Genomic DNA, 17,103 nt, shown 5'->3' with positions numbered 1-17,103 from the left:
ATAAATTCCACTGTACTACTGGGTCTCAAAGGGCAACAATATGCTGGCTATCATAAAAAACTATTAGAAGCCGAAAACACTTTCCTACCATTGTACAAAACTATGATCTATAGTTCTGGCTGTCTTGACTCAAAACAAGAAAGCTGAGGTGGGAACAAAAGATAACCAAACTGAAAAACACAGCCATTTATTAAAATCAGAATTCACTCAGGAAAGGCAAAAGTTGAGAGGATGCATAACAAATCTTTATAAAGAATGTGGAAAGCACAAATAAGGTAAACTCAGACTTGTTGACCAAAATGTGAAGGCAACCCTTAAACTCTGCAAGAAGTAAGGTTAACACAAATAAGGGAAGTACCATTATATTCGGGAAATAGTAAGATAATTTGCTAGGACCAAAATAGGTTATAGACTAAAAACAGAAATAACTTACCTCCTTTAGTTGATCAGCACTCCCCCATGATGCAGAACGCTGATGCGACCTCTTTTCTCCTCCCTCTTCTGCCCAACAGCTGGGTGTCTTTTAAAGAAAAAAAAAAACAAAATAAAAAATAAGAAATTTTGTCTTTACTCCTTTTTCTCACACCAACTCAAATATATTTGACAATTTTCATGTAGAACAGTTAAATAGCTATACTAAGTACTAAATTCCCTGAAACTCTGATTTTCATGACCCTGTGTAATGTTTAAAACATTCTATAATATTCTGAGTTAGACATGACCAATTGAAGATGCCTCTCAACGAAGTTACTCAAAGCATTTTGTTTTTCAGTCAACAAATTAATGAAACATCCAATGTAATACCAATCACTAAATCCCAAATCATAAGACCATTTTGTAGCCATATTTTTAAAAGCAAATAATATTAAAGTGTCATTCTTCTTAAAACACGAAAGGACTCTTGGTGTAATGTAAATTAGGGAAGGCAAAAACCACAATTTAAAGACAAATAGTAATGATTATCACAGTAAATATATATGGCTTCAAAAATTATTTTTATGCACACTGAAAAAAATCATCACTTATATGTTGAGGCTACACCTGTGACTTTACATATATACAGCTTCTTATGAAAAAGCCATCAATTCTACTTTACACAATTCAGATCGTTAGTGAACAAGTTTTTAAATAATAACCACCTCTTAAAAGCAACAAAACTTCAAAGTGAAACCAATAACCACCTAATGCTAATTGAATAAAAATACAAATAAACTGCTTAACAGTTCAAATACAAAAGTGAAACTTTTTAGTCATAATTAAAAGAGTAAAATATTTTATTCAAGTTCAAATACTAAAGTAAAACTTTTTAGTCATAATTAAAAGAATAAAATATTTTATTCAATTGGCAAGTATAAGGATAAAAAGTATCTATATTATTATTATTATTTTTTTTTTTTTTTTTTTTTAAGTGAGACTAGGGAAGATACAGAGACAGACTCCCTCATGTGCCCCAACCAGGATCCACCCAGCAATTCCTGTTTGGGGCTGATGCTCTGCCCATCTGGGGCCATGCTTGCAACCAAGGTATTTTTAGAACCTGAGGTGGAGGCTCCATGGAGCCATCCTCAGCGCCCAGGGGTGATGTGCTTGAACCAATTGAGCAATGGCTGCAGGAGAGGAAGAGAGAGAGAGAAGAAGAATGAGGGAGATGGGTAGAGAAGCAGATGGTCACTTCTGCTGTGTGCCCTGACCAGGAATTGAACCCAGGACTTCCATATGCCTGGTTGACGCTCTACTGCTGAGCCAACCAGCCAGGACCAAAAGGTATCAATATATTAAATAAACTGCTTAAAAAGAATTATTTAGGTATTAAAATTTCCTAAGTTCTAGATAAGAGAAACTACTTTGAAAATAACTCAGTCCCCAAGTACTCATATCTTTTATAACCAATTTATTCTAAAATTATTCAATTTTAAGTTTCTTTAGTCAATGTTTTGACAATTCATATACTTTAGTACTTTTAAATTTCTACTAGTATAAACATTACTCTTGTCAAAAATCAAATGATTAAGGGTCACAATGCTCAAAACTCAAAAGTGCATTCACAGAAAATGAGTCAAATTTCTGGCATGTTCCGTAATTAATTAATAACTGCCTATATCACTATTTTTATTTTGTACAGCTCTAATGTTTTTAAGGGACATTTACATAAACTGTACCTACAACTTAGTGATAAATCAATACCACAAAATGTTTGCAAGTGCCTTAATACTGCTAAGCATGCCAATGGCAAATGGAACTAAATCTGAGGTCTCCTATCTCAAAGGATTTCCCCTCTCCTTATATATCACTTTTTTTCTTAAAACAGAATATGAAACCTATGTGATTATGCCAGAATAGAGTATAAGTTATACAAAAGAAATAAAAACTAACCGCAAAAAATATTTATGTTCTGGCAAGCTAGCTAACAAAACAGTTTAAAAGTGCAAAACGGCAGAAAGAGCGCTCTCAGTCACGGCCTACAGAGGTATGGGCATAGGAACAGTGTAAGCATATTCCTCGCAGTCTCAGCTTCTCTGAATAACCCCCAGAGAGTAATTTAATTATACTGACATCAGTTTAAAATAGTATAAAAATGCTCTAGTCTACAAATATATTCTACAGACTGCATTGAGCAAAACAACAGCTACTAGCCACATGCAATAATTTAAATTTAAATTAATGAAAATGAAATAAAACTAAAAACCCAGGTGCTCAGATGCACTAGGATATCTCAAATGCTCAATAATCGCACGAGGCGGGTGGCTGCCCTCTAGGACGGTACACATACGGAACATTACCATCATCGCATCAAGTTCCTCTGGGAAGAGTGCTCTTCACGTTTAATCGCTGGTTTTTAACAAGTTATTTTAGTCAAAGCAAAATCAAAAGATGGCTACTTGATTTATGAAATCTCTTTAAAGCTCATACTTTTGAAGTCACAGAAGATGAAATCATTTGTATCCAATTTGTTAAATATGAGTATTTGAGAAATGTTTTAGCATTTAAATTAGGAAACCACAACTCAGCAAAAGTTCATTCCTTTCATATCAGCAAGCAATTTTCTCCAACTAGCCTGTTATTCTGTCCATTAACCTCGAGTAGAATTTTATCAGCTGTACTCCTTCTGATATTGCTCATGGATGTAAGAATATATGACAAAAGGGTTGCATGGTCAAATAAATTTGGGAAATAATCTATATTATACCTTCCTCTATTCAATGTACAATGCAATTAGCATTTCAAAACTCCCAACATACAAATACACATACAGAGACATGCATTTTTTAGAAACCTCCTTACTCATATGACCTCAGAATACTTATTTAACAAGTACACTAATGAACATCCTCCACAAACAGCGCGGAAAGCAACAGAATCCTCAGTAACTTGTACTGTGCAACGGCTTGCTTTGCAGCCCCCACACTCTATGGGATTCTTCTGCCCTAGCTGCCTCCACTTAGACGACCAGGGAAGAGAAAATAAACCTTTTCTACACTTGGGCAATATAAAACACCAAAGACTGTCTAAGACTGTTGACAAAATGGTGGTTGATTTTTAAAAATCTCCTCTATGTAAAAAGAATACCTATATATGGAAGAGGTCATTTTTTATTTTCACCTCAGAATCTTCCAAAGTCCAGCCTATAAAGCTTTCTTTCCAACTCTCAAATTCAACTTCTGCTTTCCTGTGTGAGGACCATTCTTTTATGAGTGAAATACAGTACACAGAAAACAGTACTACTGTACAGGACACTTGTTTTTAAGATTATTATTATTTTTTCCTTCTTTTCCAAATAAGAAGAGGGGAGATATGTATGCTCCCCAATTGGAATCCACCCAGCATCCCTCTTTTGGGGCCAATACTCTGCCTATCTGGGGTCCATGCTCACCATGGAGCTACTTTTAGTGCCTGTGGCAGAGGCTCCACAGAGCCATCCACAGGGCTGACGTGCTCTAATCAATAGAGCCATGGCTGTGGGAGGAGAAGCATGAGAGTGGGAGGGAGAGAGAGAGAAGGAGAAGAAGGAGGGGTGGAGAAGCAGATGGTCGCTTTTCCTGTGTGCCCTGACTGGAATCGAACTCGGAACATCCACACACTGGGGTAACGCTCTACTGCTGAGCCAATCGGACAGGGCAAGATTATTTTTAAGAACAGTTTTAAAAAGTTCAGAGCAAAACTGAGAGGGAGTTAGAGATGTCCCATGTATATCCTGCCCCCAAACATACACAGTCATCTTCAACCAGAGTGGTACGTTTGTTACACTGACACGTCATTACTATCCACAGTCCATTGTTTACACTAGGGGTCTTCCTCGGTGTATAATCTATGGGTTGGATTGGTTTGGACAAATGTACAGTGACATGTACCCACTGTTACAGTATCATACAGAGAATTTTACCGCCCTAAAAATACTGTGTGCTCTGCCTATTCATTCTTCCCCACCCCCAATTCCTGGCAACCACTGATTGTTTTCACTGTGTCTTCAGTTTTGCCTTTTCCAGAACATCATATAGTTGAAATAATACAGTTGGTTCTTTTTCAGTGGTTCTTTCACTTAATTATATATGTTTAAGTTTCCTCCATGTCTTTCCATGGCTTGACAGCTCATTTCTTTTTAGTGCTGAATAATATACTATTGTCTGCATGTACCACACTTTATTCATCCAATCACCTATTGAAATACATTATGGTTGCTTCCAGGATTTGGCAGTTAAGAATAAGAATAAACATCCACATTCAGGTTTTTCTGCAGACACACAACTTCAAATCCTTTGAGTAAACACCAAGGAGCTTGAATGATGGATCATATGATAAGAGCATGTTTAGTTTTGTAAGAAGCTGCCAAGGTATCTTCTATTCTAAAGTGACTGTACCATTTTGCATACCCACCAGCAATGAATGAGAGTTCGTGTTGCTCCTCATCCTGTCAGCATTTGGTGGTGTTGGTGTCTGATTTGGGGCCTTCTAATAGGTAGTATCACATTGTTGTTTTACTTTGCATTTCCCTGATGACATATGATGTGGAGCATCTTTTCAGATGCTTATTTGCCATCTTCCTCAGTGATATCTATTAAGGTCTTTAGCCCATTTAAAAAAATCAGACTGTCTTCTTATGTTGACTTTTAAAAATTCTTTGTATATTTTGAATACCAGTCGTTTACCAGATATGAATATTGAGTACTTCTGTTATTTATATCTTTATTTATAAACTAGCAAGGGCAAGTATATGTTTTCCTGCATTATCAATTCCAAAACAAATCAAACTAACTCAGAGCAAGAAAAACTGTTTTTCAATATTGATTTCCAATAGATAAGAGCCAAAAACACTTATAAAAACAAAAGAACTAATAACTTTACAAATGTCTCTTAATAGTGTTTAAAACTTTAAAAAAATCTTATATAAAACTTTAAACTCTATTGTTTTTGTATAGTTCATTCTTGTCCTTAAAAGTTACTGTAGTTTATAATCTATTGTAGAAATATGCTCACTGACTGCTAATTATTGTACTATGCTTAAATAGGTGATACTTAGTACTAAAGTAATGTTAAACCTGACAAGCAATTAAGTGGAATTACTTGAAAATCAATGACATTCCACTAATAATTATGATTTTAGATTAATTTCACTTATAAAAGTTTTTAAATAGATAATGGCAAACCCTTCATTATTTATAAACATATCAACATATCATTTGACTAATAAAAATTTAAAAAACCTTAAACTTTTAATTTAAAACATTGTTTTGAAAAATCTATCCTGATGAAGCATTAAAAAGAACACAAAAACATTACGAGTCTAATATTATTATCCTTTGTTTTTCTAGCAATTGTATGTAAATAATCTTAAAACCAGATATAAATATAAATAGCCTCTTCTCTTGAAAACAGAGTGTAGAAAGCAGTTCAACTGAAAAAAGCATGAGGAATTCAGTGATAGTAGCAGTTACACACTCAAATTTTCTATCTCGCTCCAACTATATACCAAGTTAATGTGCTCATCATTAGACCCATTTCATCCAGTAGTCCCTGGATAAGCAGCATCATTGGTGTCATCTGGGAACATGTTAGAAATGCAAATTCTCAGGTTCAATCCTAGAATTATTAAATCGGGAATTCTTAGGTAAAGTCCAGCAGCTTGTGTTTTAACAAGCTTTCCAGGTGATTCTGATGCAAGCTAAGGTTTAAAAAGCACTGTTAGATTAAGGAAATAAAAATGAGTAAGAGATGTTTTTTGAGGAATCTCCATACTGTTTTCCACAGTGGCTGCACCAGTCTGCATTCCCACCAGCAGTGCAGGAGGGTCCCCTTTTCTCCACATCCTCGCCAGCACTTATTCTGTGTTGTTTTGTTGATGAGCACTATTCTGACTGGTGTGAGGTGATATCTCACTGTGGTTTTAACTTGCATTTCTCTAATGATTAGTGATGTTGAGCATTTTTTCATATGCCTATTGGCCATCTGTATGTCTTCATAGCCAAGATCTGGAAACAGCCCAAGTGTCCGTCAGTAGACCAGTGGATTAAAAAGCTGTGGTACATATACACAATGGAATACTATGGGGCCATGAAAAAGAACAAAATTTTACCTTTTGCGACAACATGATGGACCTGGAAACTATTATGTTAAGTGAAATAAGCCAGGCAGAGAAAGAAAAATATCATATGACCTCACTCATTTGAGGAATCCAATGAACAATGTGAACTGAGGAGCGGAATAAAGGCAGAGGCAGGGTCTAAGGAACCAGAGGGAAAGCAGACAGAGGGAAAGGGGATGAGAGGATGGGGTCAGAGAAGGGAAAGAGATTGGTGGAATTATATATACATAACACAGCGTTATAGAGAACAGAAGAGCAAACCCTGGAGGGAAGGAGGGAGGGCGTTGGTGGGAGGGGGGCAAGGGGGATGTTGGGGACACGGGGGAGGGGGATGCATTCAGGGGGACACTAGAATCTATGTAAACACAATAAATTTAAATCAATAAAAAATGAGTAAGAAATAGATTCTACACTCTTAGGGGACATGCTTACCAAATAAATAACCACTCATTTTTCTTGGAGGCTAATATCAATAACAAGTATAATATCAGTTTGCATATAATACATATTTAGAAATTAACAAAAGCTAACAAATATTGTTTGGGGACACACAGAAAGTTACATTGATAGGGAGAGATTTTTCTTTACTGAGAAACATTAATTAGTAGTCCTTAGGAAGGACTAACATGCCTGAGTATTTTTAAAATGTATAAATTTCATGTCTATTTAGCCCTCAAAGTGTTCCACACAACTGAATGATGGTCTGTGAAGTAATGACTTGAGATTTTCAACATTATTAACTAGGGAATTTATATAGAAGCTTTATTTCTGTTTCCAGACCTCATGGCAATGGGGAGGGAAGACGCATGGTAAATCTCAAGATTGTAATTTTTTGAAAATAGGAAGTAACACAGAAATCAATATTGTGTCAGTGCCAGACATGATAAAATGAAATAATTTGCCTTACTCAGTTAAGAAATGCTAATTTGAGAAAAAGTAATCATAAATGTGCCAACAGCCTCAAACATACTTACAGTAATTCTATTTTCAGGAATTAACCTGAGATGTACATCAAAAGAAGCACTGGAAATAAATTAAATGTCTACCAATAGGGAAATTAAAATTGTGGCACACTCTTGTAACAATATAAAAAAACCCACAGCACGTAGACTACAAGCCCACTTTACTAAGCAAATACATACAAAGAGAAAAAGACTAGAAAGAGATAGTTAAAAATATAAACAGTGGTGAGAATTCTAGATAATTTTATAGTAAATCCATAATTTTTTTTCCAAGTTGAATGGAAAAAAAATCAGAAAAAAAGACTTCATATCATATTTAGGAATATTTAATGACATGGGAAACACTAGGGTTCATTAAGTTAAGATTACAAAACACTACTGACAGTATCATCTGAATTGTTTTTAAAATGGTTTTTAATTTTTTCAAATGTAAATAATCAAAATATAAAATGATATACATCAAAATGTTAAAAATAGCTGTCTGGATATTAGGAATATAAGCAACTAAATTTTTATATCATGAAAAGGTTATAGTTAGGGGAAAATATTAATCAAGGTAAGGAGTATTCTCTAATAATAAACAATACCAACCATAAGAAAGATATAATATATATACATCTTTAAACATCTATAATATTATCGATATAAAGCAAAGACCACTGAAAACGAACAACAAACTTTAACGCAACAACTGCCAGCTTATGACAGAACACATTTTAGAAGGAGGCTATATGGAAACACAATGACATAATTAATAATATTGAGTCTGACCAAGTGGTTGCACAGTAGATAGAGCAGGGGTGCAGAGGACCCAGGTTCAAAACCCCAAGGTTGCCGGCTTGAGCACAGGCTCATCCGGCTTGAGGGCAGGATTGCTGGCTTGAGTGTGGGATCACAGACATGACCCCATGGTCGCTGGCTTGAGCCCAAGGTGGCTGGCTTGAGCAAGAAGTCACTCGCTCTGCTGTAGTCCTCCCTCACTTCAAGGCACTTATGTGAAAGCAATCAGTAAACAGCTAAGGAGCTGCAACAAAGAATTGATGCTTCTCATCTCTCTCCCTTCCTCTCTGTCCCTATCTGTCCCTCTCTCTGTCTCTCTGTCACAAAAAACAAAAAAGATTGAATTAATATGTAATAAATTCTATATCTAAAAGAAAAGATTCTACCCATTTTTAAATATAAAGCATTAAGAAAAAATGAATCACATATTAGGCCTCATATAAAATATCAATGAAATTTCAAAAGACTTATAATTCTATACTCTAGTTAAATAGCAAAAAAGTAGAAATTGAATTTTTACTAGGAAAAGAAACTTTAGCCACTTAGAAATGAAAAAGAAAACAAAAAGGTCTCACATGCTAAACAGGATTAAAAACTAAAATTGTATATCTTGAAAATATAAATAATGGAAATATTATGCACTAGCTAAAGCTGAGCTTAGAGACATAAAACACATGCATTACTAAACTAGAAATATCACAAACATAAAAACTGAGCATTCATTTCCAGAATCTAGAAACAGAACAATATAGACTCCAGGAAGGCAGAGAAAGGCAATGACAGAACAGAGTCAGAGAGCAGCGGCTAGAAAGCAAAAACAAAAACAACTGGACAATCACTTTAACACCTTAAAAAAATTAAACACCGTATAACCTAATAAATTAAATCACTCAAAACACAAATGTGCAATATTAAAAATGAGAAAAAATCTACGGACATACAAGAGATGACAATAATTATAAAAGAGTACTTTGTGAAACTATGCAAACACATGTGAAAATCTTGATGAAATGGATTATATTGTAGTAAAATAAATGAAAAATTTGAGCTACATAGTGAGAAACTAAGAGACCAAGAATCATCGAAGACATTGATATTTACTAGAAATCCCAAAACACACAAGTCTGGTCAAGTTTAAGGTAAATTTCTCTCAGACCCAAGTAACAGATAATTGAGATAATATTTACACCATGCCAGTGCACAGAGGAAGGAAATTTTGCAAAATCATTTTATGAAGCAAGTACAACACCAATCTAAGGATTACATTAGAAAAAAGAAAAAACTTCAGACCCCTTTTCTGATACTGAAACAAATACAGTAAATGTTAACACTTCATTTTACTAATTTTTAAATTTCATATTTAGAAAAGAACTCCATAAAGCAATAGCATTTATTCTATAAATATCATTATTACCAATTATAAAGTAATCTATTAAAGAATTTCACCCTATTTTAGATTAGAGTCAAAACAACATATTCATTTCAATGATGAAATGACATTTGGCCTATAAAGAAGCACACCTGATTTTTAAAATCTAGCAAAAGGATTACTAAAATAAGCGTGTATGTTTGTCAGAGTGAATGTACTACCTTTCTTTTTAAACTGAGGTATAATTGAAATACATTATATCAATTACATGCGTACATGCTATGAAATGATCACAATTAGTTAACATCCATCACCAGACATAGTTACAATTTTTTGAGATAAAAACTTAGATTTTCCCCGTACTAACTTTCAAATATGCAATATAGTATTTTTAAAAATATTTATTTATTTTAGATTTTATTTATTCAAGTTTTAGAAAGGAGAGAGAGAGAGAGAGAGAGAAGGGGGAGGAGCAGGAAGCATCAACTCCCATATGTGCCTTGACCAGGCAAGCCCAGGGTTTTGAACTGGTGACCTCAGCGTTCCAGGTCGACCCTTTATCTACTGCGCCACCACAGGTGGCAATATAGTACTATTATTAACTATAGTCGCCATGCCGTATAGTACTCATCCCTTAGACTTACATATGTCATAACTGAAAGTTGTACTTTTTGACACCTTTCCCCCTTTTCACCCATCTCTGGCAATCACCAATGTGTTCCCTGTGTGTACGAGCTTGGTGTTTTGGGTTTTGCTTTGTTTTAGATTACCCTTATAAGTGATATCATATGGTATCTTTCTCTGTCTAAATTATTACACTTACCATCGTGCCCTTAAGGTCTACCCACTGCTGCAAATGCGAATGACAAGATTTTATTGTTTTTATGAATAAATAATCCATTGTGAGATGTATAATATATATATATAATATATATATAAATGACATTTTCTTTATCCATTATTTGTCAATGGACACTTAGATTGTTTCCATATCTTGCCTATTGTAAATAATGCGGCAATGAACACGGAGGTGCGTATATCTTTATGAGTTAGTGTTTTGATTTTCTGCAGATAAATACCCAGAAGTGGTACTGCTGGCTCATATTGTAATTCTTTTTAAACTTTTTGAGGAACCTCTATACTATTTTCCATAGTAGCTGTAGCAATTTACATTCCTAACAGTGCACTAGGGTACTCTTTTCTCCACATCCTCACCAAAATTTATTGCTGTCTTTTTGATAACAGTCATTCTAATTAGTGTGAGGTAATATCACATATCCAACTGGATGCCTTTGATTCCTTTTCTTGCCTAATGGCTCTAGCTAAGATTTCCAATACTCTGTTAAATAAAAGTGGCAGGAGTGGGCACCCTTGTGTTGTTTCTGATCTTAAAGAAAAAGCTTTCAGCTTTCACCAGTTAGTATGATGTCAGCTGTAGGTTTGTAATATATGGCCTTTATTATGTTGTGGTACGTTCCCTCCACATCTTCTTTGTTTTTTTTTTTTGTTGTTGTTTTTGTGAGAGATGGACAGATAGGGACAGACAGACAGGAAGGGACAGAGATGAGAAGCATCAATTCTTTATTAAGTCTCCTTAGTTGTTTACTGATTGCTTTCTTATATATACATGCCTTGACAGGGGGCTACAGCAGAGTGAGTGACCCCTTGCTCAAGCCAGCAACCTTTGGGTGCATGCCAGCGACCATGAGGTCATGTCTATGATCCCACGCTCAAGCCAGTGAGCCTGTGCTCAAGCTGGATGAGCCTGCGCTGAAGCCAGGACCATGGGGTTTCACACCTGGGTCTTCTGTGTCCCAGTCTGACGCTCCATCCACTGCACCACTGCCTGGTCAGGCCCTCCATATCTTCTCTATTAAGAGTTTTTATCATAAATAGATGTTGAACTTAGTCAAATGCTATTTTGGCATCTACTGAAATGATCATATATCTTTATACCTCATTTTGCAAATGTGGTGCATCAAGTTGATTTACTTGTGGATGTTGAATGAACCTTATATCTTTGGAATAAATCCCATTTGATCATGGTGTATGATCCTTTTAACGTGTTGGTTGAATTTGGTTTGCTAACATTTTGTTGAGGATTTCTGCACATATGTGCATGAGAGATATTGGCCTTTAATGTTCTTTTCTTGTGGTGTCCTTGTCTGGTTTTGGTGTACCAACTCTTTAAAGCTGCTTTCCATGGCAAATCTTATGGCCACACTCAACTTCAAATGGGCAGAGAAGTATAATTCTACCATGTTCCAAGGAGAGAGAATGCAAATACGTAATAGCCCTCATCACTACTATACCTGGAAAATCAGAGAAAATGCCTTTGTTTATTGCTCTATAGTATTTTTATTGTTTGACCACTTTACAAAGAATATATGTTACTTTCTCATTTAATTTCAATTTATAGAAGAAGGAAACTGAAGTTTAGGTCATAGAGCGGTTGATTCAGTGGGCCATGACATATTTTCCCATTTTATTTTTAAAAATTCAAAAACACTGAACAGATGAAAAGTGCTCAGTAAGTAGTCATAAAGCCAACAACTTATATTCCATAGTCAACTTTCTGTTATATTTGCTTTATCATATATCTACCTGTCTATTCATCAACTGAGCTTATATTTTATTTATTTCAAAGTTAGTTGCAGACAGCAATATACTTCACTCCTAAATAACTTATTTGAGCTTAATATTTATGGTCTATATTTTTAAAGTTTTTTTTAATCAAAATACACAAGAGTATACTTCGATCTAAGTTCTGATAAATGCATTCACCCATGCAACCAAAAATTCTATCAAGATATGCACTTCCACCTGATCTGTGGTGGCGCAGTGGATAAAGCGTCAACCTGATATGCTGAGGTCGCCAGTTTGAAACCCTGGGCTTGCCTGGTCAAGGCACATATGGGAGTTGGTGCTTCCTGCTCCTCCCCCCATGCTCTCTCTCTCTCCTCTCTAAAAATGAATAAATTAAAAAAATTAAAAATAATAATAAAAGAGATATACACTTCCATCATCCCAGACATTTCCCTCACAATGGATTTGGATTTGAACACAGGCTCTGTCTCTAAAGTTCACAATCTTTTTCATAACACTATGCTATTTCCTTTTAAAAGGCCCAACGTGTAACCCTATGGCATTTAGGAATTCTTAACTCAAACCTGAATTTCAAGATCCATATGAAAATTTGTCAAATTAGAAGGATAAATATATTTTATGTAATAATTTGTAAGTTTAACTTACACATTTGCTCCAGACCCTGCAAATGGTCCTGTCTTTCTACTACTACTAACCTTACATGTATATTGTAGTCCTATAACATTAGCATGAGTTCAGTTGTATTAACCCCATCACACAAAGAAACAGACAGCTTTAAATCTACCACACACCCTTTCATTCTATCTCCATATCATTTTGCTTAATTCCCAAGGATCTGCGTTTCCTCTTCTACCTTATCAACACTAGACTCTCCAAGACAATCTGCCCCAATCTCTAAATCCAGCCCTCATTCTCCATGACCTCTCTCTAGCATCTGATACTGTTAAAAAATTTTCCTTTCTTAGAGCAGCCTTCCCTTTGGCTTCTAAGGCTCTGTAAAACTATTTCCATTCTTCTCTTAGCTTTTGTTCTTTCTCCGACTCCTCTCCTTTCTCAGAGTTTTTGTAAAGTATAAATAAGATAATGATTCTGATAGTGTCAGCATAAAGCATACTCAATAAAAGGTAGGATTTATTAAATCTAAACAGCATCACACCAAGTTTAAGTAAAGTGCCAGTTACTCTTCTGGGTGATACATTCACACACACAAATGACCTATGTTAAGAGCAGTGTAAAAGAGGAGCTCAGACTGGCTAACAAATTCATGTTTTAGAAACCTGGTTCCCACACTTTGTAGCTTCATGATCCTGAGTAAGTCACTTAACGTCCCCGAGTTTCTGCTTCCCCATTTGTGTAGTCTTGCAAAGTTCTTGTGAGAATTAAATGAAACACAGGATATAAAACACACAGCACAGGGTACAAAGTCAGTAACTGGTAACTCCTTCCTATTCTTATTGCTTCCAGGTGAATATATTAGTTTTCTCTCTTTCCCTGTGTGCTTTCCCAAAAATTAAGTCTTTGGTCTTTTGATCTTCTTTTTTTACATTCTACACCAACACATGATGACACTTGTGAACCCAATTCCTCCAGAAAGATGATTTTAAACTGTGTGTCCATTTCCAGGCCCACATCTCTACATTTTGCTAGTTATTTCTACTTGAGAATCCCACGGCCTACCATATCAAACTGATCCTTTCGCTCAGAAAACTAAGAATGAAAAGCAGAAGTCCGGGGGTGGCATAAAATATTACAAAAGCAGAATTGATAGGATGGATGATAAAGAAGCTAATTTCATGGTTTCAAGCTTGTCTGGGAAAATTAGAAAAATTGAGAAGATTCTCATAGATCATGTCCAAAATTTCCCACCCTTTTTCTCTTCCCTCATTCTTTAAACATGAAACACTAATCCTTCTATTTTCCTAACCTACAAAGCCCAAAATGTTCTCATTCCTTTGAATTCTCTCACATTTAAATACACCATTCTTTAATCAGAAAAAAAACACCCAAAACACCTTTAACATAAAGTTCCTTAGCCACGTATTAATACTTTTAAAATTCTTTCCAAGACTGTGCAAACTTTTCTTCAGCAATTACTTATATTTTCTAACATAGCTACTAGTCATTATATTAATTTATCTCAGAGAGTAAGTCTTAAAACTAAGTCTAAAAAACTGTATAATATAGATTGATATGCTATTTATTAAATATTAAATAATTTTAAAACTTTAAAAACTGAGGTGGCAAAATATAATTAGTCTAAAGTTTATTAAAAGAAATGGCTTCTTTGGTTGAATATATTCTATTTCAAATTTGGGACTATTTGATTAAATTACATATTTTTTACTATAATTGAAACAGAGTAACTGCAGGGTAGTAAAACTGATTTAGATTTGCTTAGCGTACCTGAGTAGCTTTGTCTTTCATGCATGAAGGGTAATGAACATGAGGATCCCGTGGCCACTGTCCTGTGAGATAAGGTCCTGTTATTGTGTCCAAAGAAGAGGTTCGCCTTATTGTATTAGAGGTTCGAACTTGCTGAGATTTTTGCCTGTCCACTAGAGAGAGAAAAGAAGAAATGAGATTAGTCACTAACAAAAAAGTAACATTTTAAATTTAAACTTTATAGTTTGTGGAATGTCATCTTATCAATTTTCCCTACGATATATTTATCCCAATAGTCTCCTCATACGACCTGATGAAGTATGCAGGCCCTCTCCAAAGAAAAATACATTCCCATATTAAATCTTAGATACACTTCCAAGGCTGACCCAGACCGCACGAAGCCCAATCATTTTAAAGACCTATTCTACAATCTATTATACATAGCATCTCCACTGCTATTACTTTATAAGATTATAAAGTCTCACCTCAACTGCCACTTTACTAACTGCTACCTCTGTAGCCATCTCAACTAGATCTTATAGTGCCCCCTCGTCCACTGTTAAGCAATATACTTCTATACTTATTCGTTCTTTAACTTAAAGCCTCTATTTGTCACTATTTGACCCATCAACTCAATGTTTAATGCCTCGTTACTCCTCATACACCCGTGTTAATTACTAAGTGCCACACAAACTGCCATTTCCTGATATAAACCACTCGCTTCTCTGCCTCTACACATTCTATAATTCCCTGGGCCCAGAACTCTCGCCTTTCCTGTTCACATGACAGACTTTTTTACTGGAATTTATTTAGGTGACATAGGTTCATAAAGCCATGCAGTTTTCAAGTGTACAACTCAACAAAACATCATCCGCACACGGCATTCTGCCCCCAGCGCCCCAAGCAAAGCCTCCTTCCAGCCCTTCCTATCTCTCATCCCTTTGCCCACCTCCAGTCCCCACCCCGTCCCTCTGGCTGTTATCACACTGCTGTCTGTGTCTTTGTGCTGTGTGTGTGTGTGTGTGTGTGTGTGTGTTTTGTTTAATCCCTTCACCTTCTTTCACCCAACTCCCAACCCTCTCCGGTCTGACAGCTGTCAGTCTGTTCCATACAGCCATGCCTTTGTTTCCATTTTGTTAGTCAGTTTTTTGATCATTAGATTCTACATGTGAGATCATATGGTACTTGTCTTTCTCTGACCACTTATTTCACTTAGCATAATACTCTCTAAGTACATCCATGCTCTCCCAAAAGGTAAGATTTCCTTCTTTTTTGCAGCCAAGTAATATTTCATTGCATAAATGTACCACAGCATTTTATGCACTGAGCTACTGATGGGCATTGGTGCCGTTTCTTGATCTTGGTATTGTATTGTAAATAACACTGCAATGAACACAGTGAGTGCATATATACACATATATATATATATATATATATATATATATTCTTTCAAATCAGAGTTTTGGGTTTCTTTGGATATATTCCCAAAAATGGATCACAGGGACAAAAGGCATTTCCATTTTTAATTTTTTGAGGAAACTCCATACTGCTTTCCACAGTAGCTGCACCAGTTTGCATTCCCACCAACAGTGAGGTGTTTCTTCTTTCATTTAGAAAACATTTCTTTGTCTCCCCATTTTGTCTCATATATTAGGTGATGTGCTATGACTCCCAATCTTGTTATGATGGCTTTATGATGTAGGTGTCTGGTTTGGCTCAGATCACCTGAGCTAGGAGCTCCTAGAATGTTTCCTGGGGGTTACGTGCATCCTCTTGTTCTAGTTGAGTCTTGAATGCTGTTGGCCCATTTGTGGGTGGAGTTAACCCTTCAGGATGGCTGACTATAAGGAAAACCCTCAATCATTATATATAAGTCGCTGTGTAGGGGCTGTCCCCCCAAGATAGAGCTGTTCCCAGCAGGGTCTGATGTTTGCTGGAATCCTCCTCTGAGTGTGCTGCTTGTGCGGCTAGTTGGGTTGAGCTCTGGTGTGGCCTGAAGCCCACCACTTGTGTTGGTTTGGGATCACTTGAACAGGATTCAGGTACAGGTCGATGTCAGAAGCTGTGTATAACTGAAGCTACCACACTATTCACTGTGGTTGCAATTACTGTGCCAGGGTGTACAAGGGTGACATTCCTCCTGCTAAGAGCTGGTGGCACATCTATAAATGGTCCTAGGCTCCCTGAAGTCCACCTCTCCCTGAAGTTGCTAAGCCTTCCCAAGGTGGCCAAGACCCACAGACCCTCCCACAGGCTGCAAGCTCTGTAGGGCAGGATAACTGGGATCAGGAGGATGGGGCCAGTGGGTCCCCTGCTTGGGGGTCATGCAGTCAAGCACTCAATGAGGGGATTGTGGTCCCTGCTCCAGTGCCAGACCACTCAGTCTGCGAGTCTCCAATTCGAACGCCCCCAGGAAGAGCGTGTCT

The 17,103-nt window shown here is 36.1% G+C and overlaps 1 protein-coding gene across 2 annotated transcripts in view; it reads right to left on the bottom strand.

The window, feature by feature from the left end:
- GLCCI1 (glucocorticoid induced 1) overlaps positions 1 to 17,103 on the bottom strand; it is a 95,786-nt gene that overhangs the window by 40,316 nt on the left and 38,367 nt on the right. For both annotated transcript variants that reach the window (XM_066240205.1, XM_066240207.1), the window contains exons 2-3: positions 14,699 to 14,850; positions 434 to 520 (exon numbers count right to left, since the gene is read on the bottom strand). In XM_066240205.1, the coding sequence (XP_066096302.1) occupies positions 434 to 520; positions 14,699 to 14,850 (239 nt within the window). The remainder of the gene's footprint in view (positions 1 to 433; positions 521 to 14,698; positions 14,851 to 17,103) is intronic.

The sequence above is a fragment of the Saccopteryx bilineata genome, chromosome 7, assembly GCF_036850765.1.
Source record: "Saccopteryx bilineata isolate mSacBil1 chromosome 7, mSacBil1_pri_phased_curated, whole genome shotgun sequence".
Classification (NCBI taxonomy): domain Eukaryota; kingdom Metazoa; phylum Chordata; class Mammalia; order Chiroptera; family Emballonuridae; genus Saccopteryx; species Saccopteryx bilineata.
The sequence above is the reverse complement of the archived record's forward strand: the minus strand, read 5'-3'. Positions and strand labels throughout refer to the sequence as shown.